Genomic DNA, 17,951 nt, shown 5'->3' with positions numbered 1-17,951 from the left:
GCACAGCAGCACACCAGCGATAGGCAAACCAGAATAGTCCTTTCTATGTCCGTCACCATGGGAGCTCGACGCTTAACCTCCGATCCAGTACCACTACTTGGGCGTAGTGCCGTGCGCATCATCCAGCGCATATCGGTCACACTTTCGATAACACTGCTTACCCAGAGGGTGCCTCACTCCTATTAAGGTAGTGTCATTCGGCTGAACATGATGGTGCCATTCTTGCCCGTCTTTGCAATGTACCTTATATAACATAGGCCCTGTAACTTCAGTTCTTACTGCAGGGACCCACTTTGGACCAGCCCTGTAATTCTTAGCATGCACTGGATGCACTCTACATCCTTGGGTAGGTCTGGATTAAGACGACCAAGACATGTTTTGAGGCGCCGCCCCAAAAGTAGCTCAGCAGGACTGAGACCTGTGGCTGGTATTATTGGTAAATGTCTTCAATTCCTCAGAAGTAAAAGCAGTGCCATTGTCTGATACAATAACATCTGCTATTCCGTGTGTTGCAAACAGCTGACGAAGGGTTGAAATTGTTACTGCTGATGTCTGAGATGACAATGGGATGACTTCTAACCATTCTGAGAACGATTCTAACACTACAACAAAGTTATTTTCTTGCAATGGTCCAGCAAAGTCAATATAAAAGTCCAGGCCAAGGCTTTTTTGTAATTATCCAAGGAAACACAGTTGCTGCAGGGAAGCTGTGGTGAGAGTTCTGGCAAGTGACACAAAGATTTACAGCCTCTTTTATGTCTGTGTCAATTCTAGGCCACCAGACATAACTCCTTGCAAGAGATTTCATGCACACAATTCTTGGATGGGACGCATGTAGCATGTTTAGGAAAGTTTTGCATCCTCTTTGAGGAATAACTACTCTGCTTCCCCATAATAAACACCCTTTATGAGAAGACAGTTCATGCTGATGGCTTGAATATGGTCTGAACTCTTCAGACAACTTTTTATTTGGCCACCCCCCTCCACACCCAGTTGACAACACAAAAATGGATTGGATCCTTTGCAGTCATATGAGCAAACTCAGTAACTTCTAGAGGAGAATCAGGGAGGGACTCCAGCATAAGTACTTCAAGTAAAGGTGGTATTGAGCAGTCTGAAATTTTTAAAGGTAAGCATCAGCATTTAAAATTGATTTCCCAGGTTTGTAAGCAAGGGTTTAATCATAACAGATCAAGAGTTGGAGTTTCTTTGAACGGTGTTCAGTTCTTTAATCTTACACAGCATAGGGATCATTTACTACATGCAAGGCAGGGTGTAACAACAGTAACACTCCACCATTTTTTTTTACTTTGCGCCATGTCTTGCATGGTGGATGAATGAACAACTGCTCAATTCGGTGCTCCAAAACAGAGTTCAGACCTGCATTCCCCCAAGTAAACAGCAGGATTCTTGTAGAAGCACCACAATGTCTTGATACCATCACCAAATATAATTCCCTTAACTGCATGACCAATTGGTTTACAGAAGAATTGTCATTAAAAGCCTTGGGTCTTATTGAAAGAATAAGGAGAACATGAAGTAACTGATTAGCAAAGTTGGCGGACTATCCTTAATTTGGAAGCATCTTGGGATTTTTGTGGATAACAAGCTGTGTAACTCCAGGCAGTATCATTCTGTGGCTACTAAAGCAAATTAATGACTGTCTTGCATAAAAAAGTCAAGGGATGAAAACATAATTTTGCCTTTTTATAGGTCTCTTGTAAGGCCTAATCTGGAGTATGCAGTGCAGTTTCGGGTTCTGGTCCTTAAGAGGGATATAAATGAGCTCGAGAGAGTGCAGAGACTAATCACTTATATTATATATTCTTATAATTGCAATATGTAATTATGTATGTAATATGTAATACTATTGAAATGAAACAACAGAAATAAATCCAGCACACAAACCACAGTTCAGAACATAAAGCAATGAAACAGCTATTGAAACAGCTTCCTCCATTTTATTAAGAATTTGACATTAGAACACATTGCATCTGGCAAATACATGTTACCAATGCAGTTGCTTCAGTTGTTGAACAGTGTGGTGGGGTTGTGGCACAATTTGTGATCTTTTATTTATTTAAGGTACTGCAGGTGACTTTTGTGTAAGCATTTCTACATTTAGCTTTCTGGGTACTGTATATGTTAATCTACAGGTTCCTTTGGGCCCATTTATTTTTTGTTCACACAAGTTTTTCATTTAGGTAAAACCCAAAAAACACAAAATGATTTTATTCTAGCCACATGTTATGTCCTCCCGTCTCATCCTGAGGCCTAATAAGGGCTAACACAATGATTGGCATATCAGCAGCCTTCTGCATATAGATACACATTTTCCTTATAAGACATACAATACAGAGGCAAGATATCAAACACAAAGCAATGTTATTTTAAACTTCTTTGCTTCCAGAGAAGCCTGCAGTTTATTGCTCAGAACTCAGTGCAGACTCCAGATTCTCAGTAGCAGAGAGGTAAGGAAAAATTGTTTTTTAAGGAGGGAGATGCGGATCCTGTAAGCCCACGATACTGTACTGGGACTGCTACTTGCTCCTTTTATACCTGGTGCAAAAATAGAAAAAACATTAAAGATGGCAAAATCTATTACATTACATTTGTGCATTCAGTTTCAGAATGTGACACTACAGGAGAAGGTATAATGCATCTGGATGCTCCATTCAAAGCTGGATAAGAGAAGTAGACATCTGGCCATCAATCTGCATAAGATGTGGAGATGTCCCACCTGTCTGGTTTATGGTTTTAAGCAGTTCCTGCTGGTCAGAGTGCCTTTAGAACCACTCACTACTTATATATACCCATCCTTACCCACTTCTGTGTGCCAATCTGAAGACAATAGAACGAAGTATAGTGAATAAAAAGGTAGAATAAATATTAGAAACCATAACTGGATATTACTAAACTATAATAGCAAACGTGCCAATCTATGTTTTGTAAGTAAAAATAGATACATATACTGGACATTTTATGGAGCATACTGTACTGGACTATTAGTCAGTGATCTATGAAAGATATGGAAGGCTCAGTTTCAGAATGTTACACTATAGGGGAAGCAGTATAATGCATATGGATACTCCATTCAAAGCTGGATAAGAGTAGGAAACCTCTGGCCGTCAATCTGCATGAGATGAGTTGTCCCACCTGCCTGGTATATTGTTCTAAGCTGTTCTGCCTGGTAAGTGCATTATGGGACAGCTGACTAATTAGGTATGTAGGGATAAAGAGGGTTAATTACCCTCTGTTCCTCAAAATGTCAAATCACATGGTTGAAATCCCCTGCCTGTGAGCTACAGGTACTAGCCCCAAGCCTGGAAGCTAGACCAGGAGGGTCTGAAGCTCCTAATTGCAAAACTGGACTTTTACATGCTTGCACTAGAGAGAGTTCTGGGAGCTATAGTTCAGCAGCGGAGGAAAAAGCAAGTTGTGTGCTCGGCTAGGAGATCTTGGAGCATCTGAGGATGTCAACGCTGTGAGTTCCAGCTCTGTGTGAGCCTACCCATCTGTGTGAGCCCCCGTGTGAGTTTGCCTGAGGGAGGGTAGAAAAAGAAAGGATCCAGTGTGTCTCCTATTTGTGAACAGGCTTTGTTGCTGTGCCTGCCACATGGGAGCAAAGTACCTCTGTCCAGCCAGAGAGGTATTTGGGCAGGAAGCGGGAAAAGGGACTGAGACTCTTTATCCATCTGGAGTGGAGTGTGTGACTTTGCCTGGCAGGGAGGTGCCAGGATGGGACTGCAACAGGTTCCCCATGTGAACGGATCTGCACTTTCTCTTTACTATTAAGTTTATATGTGTTATACAGCACTGTGTGTGTTTGAATGTTCTCCTAATGGAGCCGCCCGCAGGTGTATTTCTGGATTCCATTAGGTGGAGGCACTGTCATAAGAGGCAATTCCCAGTACCATTTTACCTTGCAAAGGGGACTCAGGATCTGGTATATGGATGTACAATCTTGGCCCAGGGGGTTGTCCAAGAGGGGTACATAATGGTTAAGCCCTTTCCAAATTTCAGCCCCCTTGATTTGAGGGGGGTGTCTGTAACAGACAGGTAAGATGGTTATTCTTTAGATACATACCCTTCCACATTTAACTGGATTTAGGGGCAAATAAATATAAAATCCTAAATATAAATGTCTCTTTAGGATTAGTGTAAGTATCAAAAAATTTTTTTTACTACTTTCCTTCCCTTAGCTCTATTTAACTGTACTCTTTCCTCACATCCTCTGTATACATCATAATGTTACAGGTGCAAATGCATTTAGGCCCCAATCAGGCCAAACCCCTGGTCCACACAAGCGATGCATAGATATTTCTCCTCTAGTCCTCCAGAGGTGAAGGTTTCCATCCTGAGTCTCTTCTTCAGAGGTTCTCGAGTTTCTTATTTCTGCCATCTCTCTATTCATTCCATCTCCCATATTTAGCTCCTATTTGTAATAAGACATATTCTTGTATGTTCATACTCACTCAATAACAATCCGTTTGCTTTTCCAGACCTATTTGTCTTCTATGAAAGATATGTGGCTGTTCTTTTTTTTTGGCTCACTAATTTGCAAATTCCCATCAGACACGTGACCTGAAAATATAAAGATATATATAATTATATATAATTATACTTCATTGACTTGGATGAGAAATTGCTTTCTAGTGAGATTAACAGTATGAATGCAAGACAGTACTTCTTACCTCACCATTGGTGGCACTCCAGCAGCAAATAGTCATGTGCCCCATACTGCACTTCTTAAAGGAGAACTAAACCCTAATAATGATACTGTAATGGGAAAACATGTTTTTTTCCAAAAGGCATCAGTTAATAGTGCTGCTCCAACAGAATTCTGCACTGAAATCCATTTTTCAAAAGAGCAAACAGATTTTGCTATAGTCAATTTGGAAATCTGACATGGGGCTAGACATATTGTCAGTTTCCCAGCTGCCCCCAGTCATGTAACTTGTGCTCTGATAAACTTCAATCACTCTTTACAGCTGTACTGCAAGTTGGAGTGATATCACCCCCTCCCCCCGCAGCCCAACAACAGAACAATGGGAAGGTAACCAGATAGCAGCTCCCTAACACAAGATAACAGCTCACTGGAAGATATAAGAACAGCACTCAATAGTAAAAGCCAAGTCCCACTGAGACTGATTCAGTTACATTAAGTAGGAGAAATAACAGCCTGCCAGAAAATAGTTCCATCCTAAAGTGCAGGCACAAGTCACATGACTGGGGCAGCTGGGAAACTAACAATATGTCTAGCCCCATGTCAGATTTCAAAGTTTAATATAAAAAAAATCTGTTTGCTCTTTTGAGAAATGGATTTCAGTGCAGAATTCTGCTGGAGCAGCACTATTAACTGATGCGTTTTGGAAAAAAACATGTTTTCCCATGACAGTATCCCTTTAACTATAATAATTATATAAGTAATTTTCAGGGACAGCAAACTTTTTATTCATTTGGGAAAGTTGTAATTACTGTACAAAGGAAATGCAGAAGAGTATTCTGTGAATTGGTTCAGGGAAGAGAAACAGAAGAACAATGAAGGCAACATTAGATGATTCCCCAATCAATGTGCAACGTAGAGGCATGCAACAGCAAGAAATGAAGAGGAACGTAATTAACTTAAGTGTGTTAAAGAGCTGGGAGCCTACAAACAGATGCTTCTTTTTTTTTGCTAATTATAATTGCCAATAGAGCACAAAGCATGGCAACAGGATATCAACTGCTTTGAATGGGCTCAACGCATAAAGCCAACATATTCTACCTTGAATTACAGTCAACTGCAACGGCTCAGTCACTGTCTATAACTAGCAATTAGGTCCGTCCCACTGAGAACATGCCTATTGGTCTTTCTGGAGTCTTCCTGGAGTCATATGGCCTTTTTGTTTAATAAGTAAGTAGCTTAATCGTCTGTGTATTGTACATTCAGTTTGCACGTAGGAGTGGGTGTTATAATAATGTCAGCAGAACAAAAGCTACCGATCTATAAATGAAGCAAGATATAATTGATTTTTTAATTTCAGTTTTAAGTTTTTTATTTCGTGCAGTTAAAATAAATGTCGCTTTATGAGTTGTATCCACAGTTCCGCTTTAGCCAATACAGATAGCGAAAGAAGGAAAAAAGACCAAGCAACCATGGCGGATTTTTTCCCCTTGGGGACAATTCCTACAGCAGTATAACGCCAACTTGATTTCCCAAATGGATTTCCATTCTCCCTGCAATTGCCTTACATTCTATTTTCCGGCAGGCAGGGTTAGAGGCCGGCATTGGCTCTGATAAAAAGAATCATGTGGATATTGGAACTGCAGGAAAACAATCGGGCTGGGAATTGGCGGGTCAATTCTCAAGGGCTTTTGGGTTCTGCAGATGGTTCCCACATGCAGAACTTTAAAGGGAAAGACCTCAGAGCAAAGGAATAATGTTCATTGCTTGGCTTCTGTAGAGTATCACTGGTTATTTATGGACAGTGGCACGAAAATATCCAGCTGAATGCTAAAAATGTTCTGTTTCACATACACACACACAAACACTTATATATATATATATAAACATTTTAAATCAGTCAAACCCCCCAAATAGGCACTTTATACTCAGGGGCTCCTGGCAGCCACTGGATCTGCTAATTAATATCATACAACTGATATAACATACTAAAACTATCCCGTTGAAGTGCATTATGTTTTATGTAGCTTTTTTCTGGGGTAAGACAAGTGTTTATTGTGATTGTGATAGAAAAGATTGCTCCAGCTTCCAGTCCTAGTAAATCAACACTGTCTTATTATCAAGATGTGCAGCAATCAGGGTGTGTTATTACATTGCTTCATGTATGTGCAAATAAACCAGAAAAATCCTGGAGGCAATTAGCATGTGTGCAAAGACTCGGGCAGATATCAAGCACAGACAGAGGTCCATCAGACTGAGAAAGTAGGTTCAGCAAATACCTGCATGATGGAGGCTATTATATCCTTCCTTGGGGGCATTGTGACATTTAAATCTATTTATCAATTTATTTATTTTTTAATAGGACCAAGTAGCAGAGAACTAAAAGTAGAAGCAAGGGATATTGGGACTCCAAGGGGATTCATGGCTGAATGAATGAGAACACACAATGAGCAGAAATAAGGTCACTTAAAGAATGTTGTTATTTAGCAATTCATATTAGCTGGCAGTGCTTCTCCCTGAATATAAGAAGCATGGAAATATGTCAGAATGAGCAAACAGAGTTATCTAAGGTAAAATGTGAAGGACTCACAAAGGGGATCCAGCAGGGAGCGTATGAGGCCATGCCTGAACATTGCTAGCATAGCAATTCTGAAACAAAATGTTCCACTGATGTGTGTGGCTTTTTCCTTCTGAAATACATGGAACAATCACTTGAAACAACACTATTTTATTTTCTTGATCATGCTTTTTATCTGTTTACTTGGGGGCATATTGGGACAAAGTGTTTGCCTGGCCAACAAATATCTGGAAGGGGATCCACCAGATGTTTTTTGAGTTATGTTGTACATATCCAGTTGGACAAGAACGCATGGGGCCATTGATATAGTCCTAAAGTTGGACGACTTCCAAGTCAAGATATTATTACGGCTCTGGACACTATTTTAATAAAGTGTCCAGGGCCGTAACATCAACAAAGGTTCCAAAGTTTGGTTTTACCTCTGGGTCAATCTACAGAAGAGTGTGAGGATCCCAGTGGTGCAGAGGGCATGATTCAGGGTACATTTTGATATAAGATCAGATGCAAGGGGCTTGTCTGGTCAGTAAATGTGGTTCCCACTGATTCTGGATGCAATAGGAAAGGCAGAAAACGCAAGCTGGGGACACTGGGGGAAACATTATAGAGTAAATTAGTAGGAGCTACAGAGCCAATAACTTGGGACTGGTTGGATATTCCCAAGGGTCAACTAGTGCATGGCCACCTTAAGTCTGCACATATAATAAACTGCTTTGGTGCAAATTATACCTAGCCTGGACCTGGACTTCTTCTAGACATTTTGCTGCTGTACTTCTATGGGGGACAATTATTCCTCAACCAGCACATCAGTGACAATAATTTCATAATGTTTGACCTTATTCGCTATACGAATGGAGTGTAAGCTTTTTCTTAGCATTGCCATTTTCTGTTATGCCCTTATTTCTATTGATTTAGCTAATGTTTCCATAATGATTTGACCTATTTATTTAGTTATACTGAGCACAAGAGTGCAGTGAAACCATCATGTTTTTCTTATTTAATTCCATTGATATGCAGTGGACTGAAACATGTAGGATTAAAAATAAACAAGATGCTTTGCAGCTATGAACACTGATGACATAATTTAAAAAAAATTATATGCTTATTAAATCGCTAATGCTTTTCCATTATTTAATTATGTTTCATCAGTAGAAAATGACATTTAGACACTTTCAGGGGAATGTAATAAAAGTCGCAAAGAGCAAAGCAATTCGCACCAATAAGACTAAAAATCCACATCTCGCAATGTAATATTGTTCCTTAAACTGTTATTGCATTGCGAAATTTAATTGCGCATTGCGAATTCTAATTGCGCACTCATAAGAAGTGCTTGAAGGTGTCGTAATCTTTTGGAGCAAACATAACGACTTTTTCAGTAAGAAGTTTTATTACATTGACTGCACATTGGCGCAAACTATAAAATTCGCAAACGGTCTTTCACTGTCGGAAGTGGTCGCTAAACAGTTTCCGGGCTCGCAAAAGCTATGTTAAATTCGCACAAAGCAAAATTTGTTCGCGCAAAGGCATAACTTTTCGCATTGCGAATAGTTTTTCCGTTAGCGATTTTTATTACGTTCCCCCGTTTATTGGAGCTGCGATTTTGCTTAATTAACATAGTGGCCTGCTTCACTAAAACTTCTATTTGGATAAGATACGGCGGCTCCCTCCCATATATACAGTCCAATATATATATATATTTATATACATGGAAGAAATTTAGATTGGGTACAGCACACAAGCTTAGAAAACAGGAGACATTGCTCTGTGGATGATGATAGTACAAAATAATCTGAATAAGAGGCTTTCCAGAACCTTAGTGACTTTATAAAAAGCTGCTTATATGATATCACAACACCCGTTCGCAGCTGAAGGCTCACAGGAGATGATGGGGTTTTAGTTTAGTTTAACAGGACCTGGAGGGCAGGGCCCTTATAAACAAGTAATAATATGCCTTTAACAGGAATCAAATGTTCCAGGGAACTTACTATCTAATGAATCCTCCTGACTGGCATGGCTCCTTCCCAGGGAATTATTATCTTGCTGTCCATCCTGGGTAAAACAGTTACATGGTATATGCGACTGTGAAGCTTGAGTGGAGGCTGTGTTACCATGGCAACAGCATCCCAAGTCAGGCCTGTCGTCCAGGTTGTTCTGTTGATGGGGGATCTTCTCCTCCTCTGATCCCTGCTTGCACAGGTGATGTTCTGCTAATAGCTGGAGTTCTATGGCAAAAAAAAAAATCAGAGTCTTGAATATTTAAGGAAACATGTTTCTCATTGTTCAGATGTGAATTACTTTGCTGCTTTAATAAAGGCTCTATTAAGGTGCATCCACCCAAATCACCACTAGGTGTCGCTATATCCATGCATATTCCGGTAGCACTGCATTTTGTACAAACTAGTCATTGACCTGATTAAGGCTAATTGATTATCTTTTTTTATATATTTTAAAAAATATACAAATTTCCGTTAATCCATCTGTCTGCACATTGCCTTACAAACTGTCAGATAAGGAAGCAAAAAGAGTATATTCAGCTGATTATAACAGAAGCAAAGGGGGATAATTCCCCAAAGATCTCTGTGTTTATCTGACTTGCTAAAGCCTCAGCACAGCTGCAGGACACCATGTGTAAACTGTAAATATATTCAGTTCTGTTTATTAAACAAAGATGGGATTCTAACAGAGATGCATCACCTGCGGTTTACCAGCTGCTATGGAAGTGCAGCTCCCAGCACCAACCCAGCTGGCATCCAAATTTGTTCTGCAAATTTCCCGCAAATTTCAGCGAATGCCCCAAATTCGCCCATCACTAGGAGCGGGTCTATAAAAGGAACCCAGAAGTCGGATGTGGGCATGGGCTGAGGGAGGGCTGGTTAGGGTCGGGTGCGGGTCACGAAAAACCTGACCTGTACATCACTAGGGATGTAGCGAACTGCCGATTTGGTGTTCGCGAACGCCGTTCGCGAACACCGGCAAAAAATGCGAACGTTCGCGAACAGTTCGCGAACTTCGAACACCCGCTAAAATCGTTCGATTCGAACGATCGAAGGATTTTAATCGTTCGATCGAACGATTTTCATTTGAATCGAACGATCGAAGCATTCGATCGAATGCTTTTCATTCGATCGAATGCTTACAATCGTTCGAACGAATGGAAATCGTTTGATTTTTAGCGGTCGAAGGAATTCGAATGGTCGAATGGTCGAACGATTTGTATTCGAATTGAACGCGAACTCAAAATGCGAACGTCGCGCGACGTTCGCGAACATTCGGCGGACGCGAACGGTCGAAGTTCGCGCGAACAAGTTCGCCGGCGAACAGTTCGCTACATCCCTATACATCACTAAAAAACATAGTTGAAGCAGACATTACAACTGCAGGGGCAAAGGTAGAGGTTATCAGCGGGATCCTGTGTGTTAAATACTTTTTAATGTTTTTACTTTAAGTTTCCCAAAAAAGCCATCACCCAGCAGCTTCATGTTTCACTATTGATCAGAAACAATAATGCCTCTAGACTACGCCCATTTAAAAGTATGTCCCACGTATCCACGTATTATCCCTGCCTATTATTCTGTAGGATAGTCTCCAATGACTCCTATAGAATTATTTGATAATTTAATAATGTGCACAAATTGGGAAATGTCTCCATTCTAGTAAGCCAATCAGCAATATGCATTTACTAGCCATCTGCTTAGTTGGCTAAGTAAAGTTTACTAGATCTGATGCAAACATAGCTTTTTTATTACATTAACCCAAAAGATTATTGTCACTACAGTTATCTAAATGTTACGTAGGCATGGGAGCAGAGGGTGTGGTGGTGGTTTTAGTTTCCTTTTGAAGACTGACTGGCTGGACCGGTACTTTAGGAACAATAAAATATCTGGCTCTGCTGCTATTGCTGAACCATAACTCCCAATGTCCATAAGATGCAGGGAGATGTAGTTAGTAATAGCCAATGGGCACAGAATTTTTCTCTGCAAGCTAAAAGCTGTTCAGCTCAGGGCTGCCAGTTATATCTCCTGTTTCAGCTCATATGACCACTGTGTGCACTGATGGGTGAATACTAATACATCTCTTACCTATCAGAGTTAATGCTTTTCTGGGAAACATCTCTGCACAACACCCCATAAAGAAACAGCTTCACAATTTGCCGAAAAGATGCTCATGTTTTGCAAATTACATGGCAACCCAGCGTCACTGTCATCAGGATAAGGCAATTATTGTTTGGGGAACATTTTATCACAAATGACTATATTGGGGATTGATATTATGCATGCCGGTAATTCTATCCTAGCTCTAGTAAGCAGAGCTAACAATCATCTTCATAATGACAAGGGGAGCAAATGGAACACCAGCCACGTAACACCCGATTTAAAGTGGATTTCTCATGACCAAAACCATAGCAACGTGACAAAATAAAAAAACAATCCCTATCACAGCGCTAGAAGGCGTTAATAGAACAACAGAAATGCTAAATATTGCGAACAGATGTTATTTTGTCACAGTGTGTTCCCAGCAGGGGGCCTATTTGTTTATTCTATGAATACAACAGAAAAAAAAATTTAACATTTGGGATCATTATTTATTTATACGGCCCAAAGTAAAACAGAGATGTCAACATATGGATCCTGACAGATATGATAAAATGGGCAGAGATCCAGAGTTCTCCCGAGTGGGTGTGACTTGGGGGATGGCTGGGCCTTGTCCGTGGACTCACGCAGATTTATAAAAGGGAATATTAACCCTCAAAACAAATCAGTGTACAGTTGTTCACAGCACTCTTCCATGCTCTGCAATTTACATGATTTTTTTCCCCTAGTTTTAAAAATTAGCAGAGCAAAGTTCCTTTTCACATAAAATTCATTTTCAAATGTAGATAAATGAACATCAGGTGGCACCACTTAAAAAAATGCTTGTGACCTGGAGATTTCTGGATAAGGGGTCTTTCCCTCATTTCGATCTCCATACCTTAAATCAACTAAAAATTATTTAAAAATGTAATAAACCCCACAGGATTGTTTTGTCTATGATCTTCCGGTAATTCAGAGGGATTCAGTATTCTGTGCATCTCTTCTAAAAAACCTATACAGGTATCCGATATGTTATGCGGAATGCTTGGGACCTGGGTTATTCCAGATAATGGATCTTTCTGTAATTTGGATGATCATCATACCTTAAATCTGCTAGAATATCATGTGAATATAAAATAAATCCAGCAGGTTGGTTTTCCTTCAAATAAGGGTTAATTATATCTTAGTTTATATCAAGTACAAGGTACTGTTTTATTACTACAGAGAAAAGGGAAATTATTTAAAAAATTGTGCATTATTTGGATAAAATGGAGTGTATGCGATATGGCTTTTCTGTAATTCGGAGCTGTCTGGATAACAGATCCCATATCTGTGCAAGCGTTTACAGTGCGGGGAAGTGCTGGTGGTGGTAATCTCTTAATCTCTGCTTCCGTTTCCATAAATAATACCCATTGGCCCAAAGGCAAGGTGGCCTGTTATGCTTTACCCCTTCATTCGAATAGTACGAACCGAAGTAATAGCGCATTTGAATCATACAAATCAAAGTTTTCCCCCCAAAAAACTTAGATTTTTCAAAGTCCACCAATTGAATCTTAGTAGGTTCTAGGAGGTCCCCCATAGGCTAAAACAGCAATTTGACAGGTTTTAGATGGGGAATGGTCGAAGTCGAAGTTTTAGAGACAGTATGGGGCAGATTTTCCAAGGGTCGAATTTCAAATTTAAAAAACTTCGAAATTCGACCAACCGAAATTATTATAAAAAAAATCAAAGCTTTTTTTTGGCCGAATAGGTCAGTTTCCGATCGAATAGGTCCGTTTTCAAATACGAATCGTACGAATCAAAGTTTTTCCAGAAAAAAACTTTGATTTTTCAAAGTCCACCAATTGACTCCAAATAGGTTCTAGGGGCTCCCCCATAGGCTGAAACAACAATTCAGCAGGTTTTAAATGGCAAATCGAATTTTCAAATTTTTTTCAAATTCAAATGGAATTTGGACTATTCCCTAGTCGAAGAACACAAAAATTAGCTCGAAATTCAAATATTTTTAATTAGAATTTTCACTTTGACGTTTGATAAATCTGCCCTTACATGATACATTTCAATATTAAAATTTTCAAATTTTTTTAAAATTTTAATCTAATTTGGACTATTCCCTAGTCGAAGAACACAAAAATTAGCTCAAAATTCAATTTTTTTTAATTCTAATTTTCACTTCGACCTTTGATAAAACTGCCCGCAGTCTCCCTGAATTATTGCACTATAGGTTGGCACAATACCCTGCAGTGCTGGGGTCCTGGGATTCTACCAGTTTTTACACTAGGGATGGATGGACTTTTGTATAATGTGATAGAGCCTCTCTTTAAATCAGACATGGAATAGAATATAAGGAATAAATATAGTTCTGCATCCACTAAACCTGAAACCTTCAATTGAAGACGTTTACTATGCTGAACATAGCATTTATTAATAATGTATTTGTATTAATTAGAAGCTGAATCTAACTGCCATGATTACAAGTGATTATTGCCAAAGACAGCGTAGATAAAAATAAACCTTTCCAGAACAGTTTAAATTAAACTTGAAATTAACACTCTGAGCTGTCTGACTAAATTGACAGAATATCAAAAACACTGGCTCAAAATCAGGAACAAGAATATATTTCAACATATTTCCTGGTTCTTTTTGATTAATATTGGGTGCTGGACTGGGAGTTTAAAGGGTGGGTCACGTTTAAGTTAACTTTTAGTATGTTATAGAATGGTTATTTCTAAGCAACTTTTCAATTGGTCTTTGTTATTTTTATATATATATATATATATATATATATATATTTTTTTTTTTTTTTAAATGATTAGCCTTCTTCTTCTGACTCTTTCCAGCTTTCAAATGGGGATTACTGACCCCATCTAAAGAATAAATGTTCTTTAAGGCTACAAAAGTAGCTACTTTTTATTACTAATCTATTCTCGCCCTCTCCTATTCAGATTCCAGTCTCTTGCTCAAATCAGTGTATGTTTACTAGAGTAATTTGAACCGTAGAAACCAAATTGCTGAACTGGAGAGCTGCTGAATAAAAAACGAAGTAAATCAAAACCTACAACTAAAAATATGAAAACAAAATGCAAATTGTCTCAGAATATCCCTCTCTACATCATAACTTTACGGAGAAGTTTCAATATGAAGAGCATGATGCACCCCTCATGTATCTCTATTTAACCTCCCATCTACCCTACATTGCAGATTCAGTATTTATACATGAATCATATACAAGGAGAAGGTTCACTACATACACAGGAATTCAATATTCCATTATGAGGACAACAGGCCCCTACTCTATAACTTATGGCCTTTAGAAGTGTAGTGCATTCAGCTAATAACCGCAGGCCAATTACTAGCCAAAGTGCTTCCCTATACACTTAGTAAAATAGAATAAATCCTGGGCCTGAAAGGTGTATTTACACTTACCGATCAATCAGAACTACAGTTTGTAGCCCAATCTATTGCTTACCAATGAGGAACATAAGGCAGTTTAGTTCAGCAATTTTCAAGTCCTATCAGTGGCAGATTAATGAAATGCGGGGAGCTTAGGCTACATCCACACAGGCTACTGCTGGGTCCAGACTTGTGTGCAACCACCGCTTTCTACACCAGGTCGGGTTTGGCATGCACCAGTCACGTCACTGAATTTGCACTTTTCCAGTACATGCATATATGTGCTTTGCCTTCTTCTCTCAATAGGTGCATCAACCAGATCGAGCAGTGCAAAAAAAAAAATTTAAAAAAAAAACTATATGGGACCTTGATCACGGTGATCACCCTATGCTTTAGCCTAGAGTAGCCTGTGCATTAAAGGGGTTTATTCACCTTCCAAACACCTTTTTCAATTCAATTGTTTTTAGATTTCTCCCCAGAAATAAAGGCATTTCAATTACTTTCCATTATTTATTTTTTACTATTTTTCCAAAATCTAAGTTTAAAGTTAAATGTTCTTGTTTCTGGTGTTTGAGTCTGACAGCTCAGTAATTCAGGTGCAGACTCTAAACTGTTATAATTTAGCAGCATTTAGTTGATACATTTCTCAGCAGTATCTCTGGAGTATTAACCGCTATTGTATCAATTCTAACAGTTGCCTTTAATGAAACCCAAAGATTCTGCTCAGCAGGGCCAAAGATAAGAAATGTATCAACTAAATGTTTCCATTTAGAACAGGTTAAAGTGTTACCCCCTCCCAGAACTGCTTCAGAAGATTAACATTTTGGCCACACCCCCTTATTACCATGTTCATTTTACAAAATGTGGTCGGTTATGAAAGTTTGAACATATTTCTGTTAATTTTCAGTTATTACAGTTTTGCTAATGAAGGTGAATTGCCCTTTAAGCTGTGACCAAGGGACTTGTTATCTTATATTGTTACAATTACTTATTTGCTTATCTCAAAATAGTAACAAAGTATCTTATCTGAACTTTGTGGCTGTTCTGGGCTCTCTGCCAAAAGCCAATTAAGTTGTTTCTTTTTCTGGCTGTGCAGTGCAAAGAAAATCGGGGCTTTCCAGTACAAACCCGTGACTGCGGCTTGAGCTGTCAATAGAGGGACTGTCCAGCTGAAAATGGGACAGTTGGGAGGTATGCATTAATCTGCCGTATTCTGAGTAAAGTGGATAATATGAAGTTTTGACCCATGTTCATGGTCAGCTGTAAATCCGCAGGGAGCTGGGTACTGTCTCCCAACTAAACTAGATTGAACAAGGCTTATTATTGGGATCATGAGATTAAAGAGACATGCAATGGATCCTGCCATGTCTGTAGTTCCACTTTCTATATAGTAGTAGGCTGTTTTCTATGAGTTAATGAATACTGCTGCCAGCAATATATCACTGCTTCCATCTACCAGAGGCCTATCCCTATATGTGGAGCAGACTAGGTGATATTAGCTGAAGGTGCTATACTGCTAAATGAACATCTGGAAAAGAAGACTATGGCCTGTCGCTGTAGGAATTCTGCAGATCAAGGACAAAATGCAAGCACAATGTGTTATTTTATTCACATTGTTAATGGAATTTACGGTTGGAGCACTGAATGTAGATTTGGCAGAAGCTGAATAAGAAGACTGTAATGGATGGTACAACTGTCTCATGGGTAATTCAGTGTGTCACAGGGACAGAGCTAGGGAATGTATGAATTGAGTTTGTACATGAATTACAGTGATTAATTAAACTGAATGCAGTAAATTAGGGGTGCGCTGAAGACATTCGTATAGACTGACGTGTGTCTCTGACGTGTGAGCGGCGTCTTCCTGGGGGTGGAATGAGCAGGCACGGTAATCCATCACTTCTGAGTGGGCGGCCATGTCACTTTGTAAGATGCAAACTTGTTTTGTCATCCTGTCTTTTTCTTCACTAATTACCATCAAGCAATTATTTAAAACAAACAAACCTGCAAAGCTGTCGCTCATCCTGCACTTCTCTTTTTTTCTCTTTTATTTTTCTCAATCGATTAGAGTTTCCAGTCATTTACCAATTGAAAAAAGACAGACGAGGGGGCTCCATACCTTTAAGGGCAGGACCTTTGATGGTACTTTGAATGGCAGGCAGAAAGTGATGGGTTAATAAGAATAAGAAAGGGTTTGGATCATGCAGGAAGTCTGGTCAGGATAGGGAATGGAATTGGTGGGGAAAAAGGAAGAGGAGACCTCTTTTTCCTTCTGGAAACCAAGGGAACATTGTCCCACCTGCCCTACCCTTGAGTCAAAAGGGGGAAATGGTAGGTTGGGTTAGCAGTCGTGCTGTCACAGATTGCAGAGGAATGCTTGTAGGATTGGGGGCTAGGCCCACAGAGTTTGGCACAAGTGTCAAAGGTGGATGGTAAGCTCCTGGGACATGGGTCCCCCTACTGTAAAGTATAAGGATATAATCAATGCCAGTGCCTTCTTTCTTTTTGCCAGCAGCACTAATCTCCTGGTTACTTGCTTGCCAATGTATAGTAAAGGCTTTAAAGAGATGGTTCATCTTAAAGTTAACTTTTACTTTCCCTTTACATCCAAGTGAAACCTGTGCTGCCTTCAGACTAAAGGAAAAAAAAAAAGACTGCAGGTTAGTAACTACATTTTCTCTATGTTACAGAGTGGTCCATTATAAGCAACTTTTCAACTGGTCTTCATTATTTCTAATAATTTGGACCCTAGAAACCAACTTCTGAAATTGCAAACTGGAAAACTAAAAAGTTAACTAAAAAAAACCCACAAATAATTAAAAACAAAAAACAATTGCAAATTGTATCACAATATCACTCTCTACATCATATTAATTTAAAGGCGAACAATCCCTTTAAATAGCTTGGTTGGCTTGGGCCTGCACTAGTTTTTAGGGGAGCAAATTTAGGATGTAGTGTATGTAATCTAGTCCTGGGCTGAGCCAAGAGATTTCAGCAGTGGTTCGGTTACGCAAATGTTACATATGTATATCTGTATAATGATCTGAATCGAACTCCCACGGCCGAAAAAAAAGCCTTCCTCAACCTGTTTGACGAATCAATGAGCTGTCGCTGGATACGCTGCTTAATTGCAGAGGTGGGTGGCTCATTACACCTTGAATCCAGCAGCTGAAATGTTTTATTTTAGGAGAGGGATGGTAGAAAATATCAGTCATCTGTAGACTGTCTTGATCAGGTTATCAAATTATTT

The 17,951-nt window shown here is 39.4% G+C and overlaps 1 protein-coding gene across 2 annotated transcripts in view; it reads right to left on the bottom strand.

Moving 5' to 3' along the window:
- Positions 1 to 1,941: 1,941 nt before the first annotated feature.
- The window catches only part of ppp1r1a.S (protein phosphatase 1 regulatory inhibitor subunit 1A S homeolog), a 91,599-nt gene continuing 75,589 nt past the window's right edge, over positions 1,942 to 17,951 (bottom strand). For both annotated transcript variants that reach the window (XM_018248392.2, NM_001094633.1), the window contains 3 exon segments: positions 9,227 to 9,463; positions 4,476 to 4,584; positions 1,942 to 2,559 (listed from right to left, as the gene is read on the bottom strand). In XM_018248392.2, coding sequence (XP_018103881.1) covers positions 4,505 to 4,584; positions 9,227 to 9,463 — 317 coding nt within the window. In that variant the 3' untranslated portion in view covers positions 1,942 to 2,559; positions 4,476 to 4,504.

Source organism: Xenopus laevis, chromosome 2S (genome assembly GCF_017654675.1).
Source record: "Xenopus laevis strain J_2021 chromosome 2S, Xenopus_laevis_v10.1, whole genome shotgun sequence".
In the NCBI taxonomy this organism is placed as follows: Eukaryota; Metazoa; Chordata; class Amphibia; order Anura; family Pipidae; genus Xenopus; species Xenopus laevis.
This window is presented reverse-complemented; position numbering and strand designations above follow the sequence as displayed.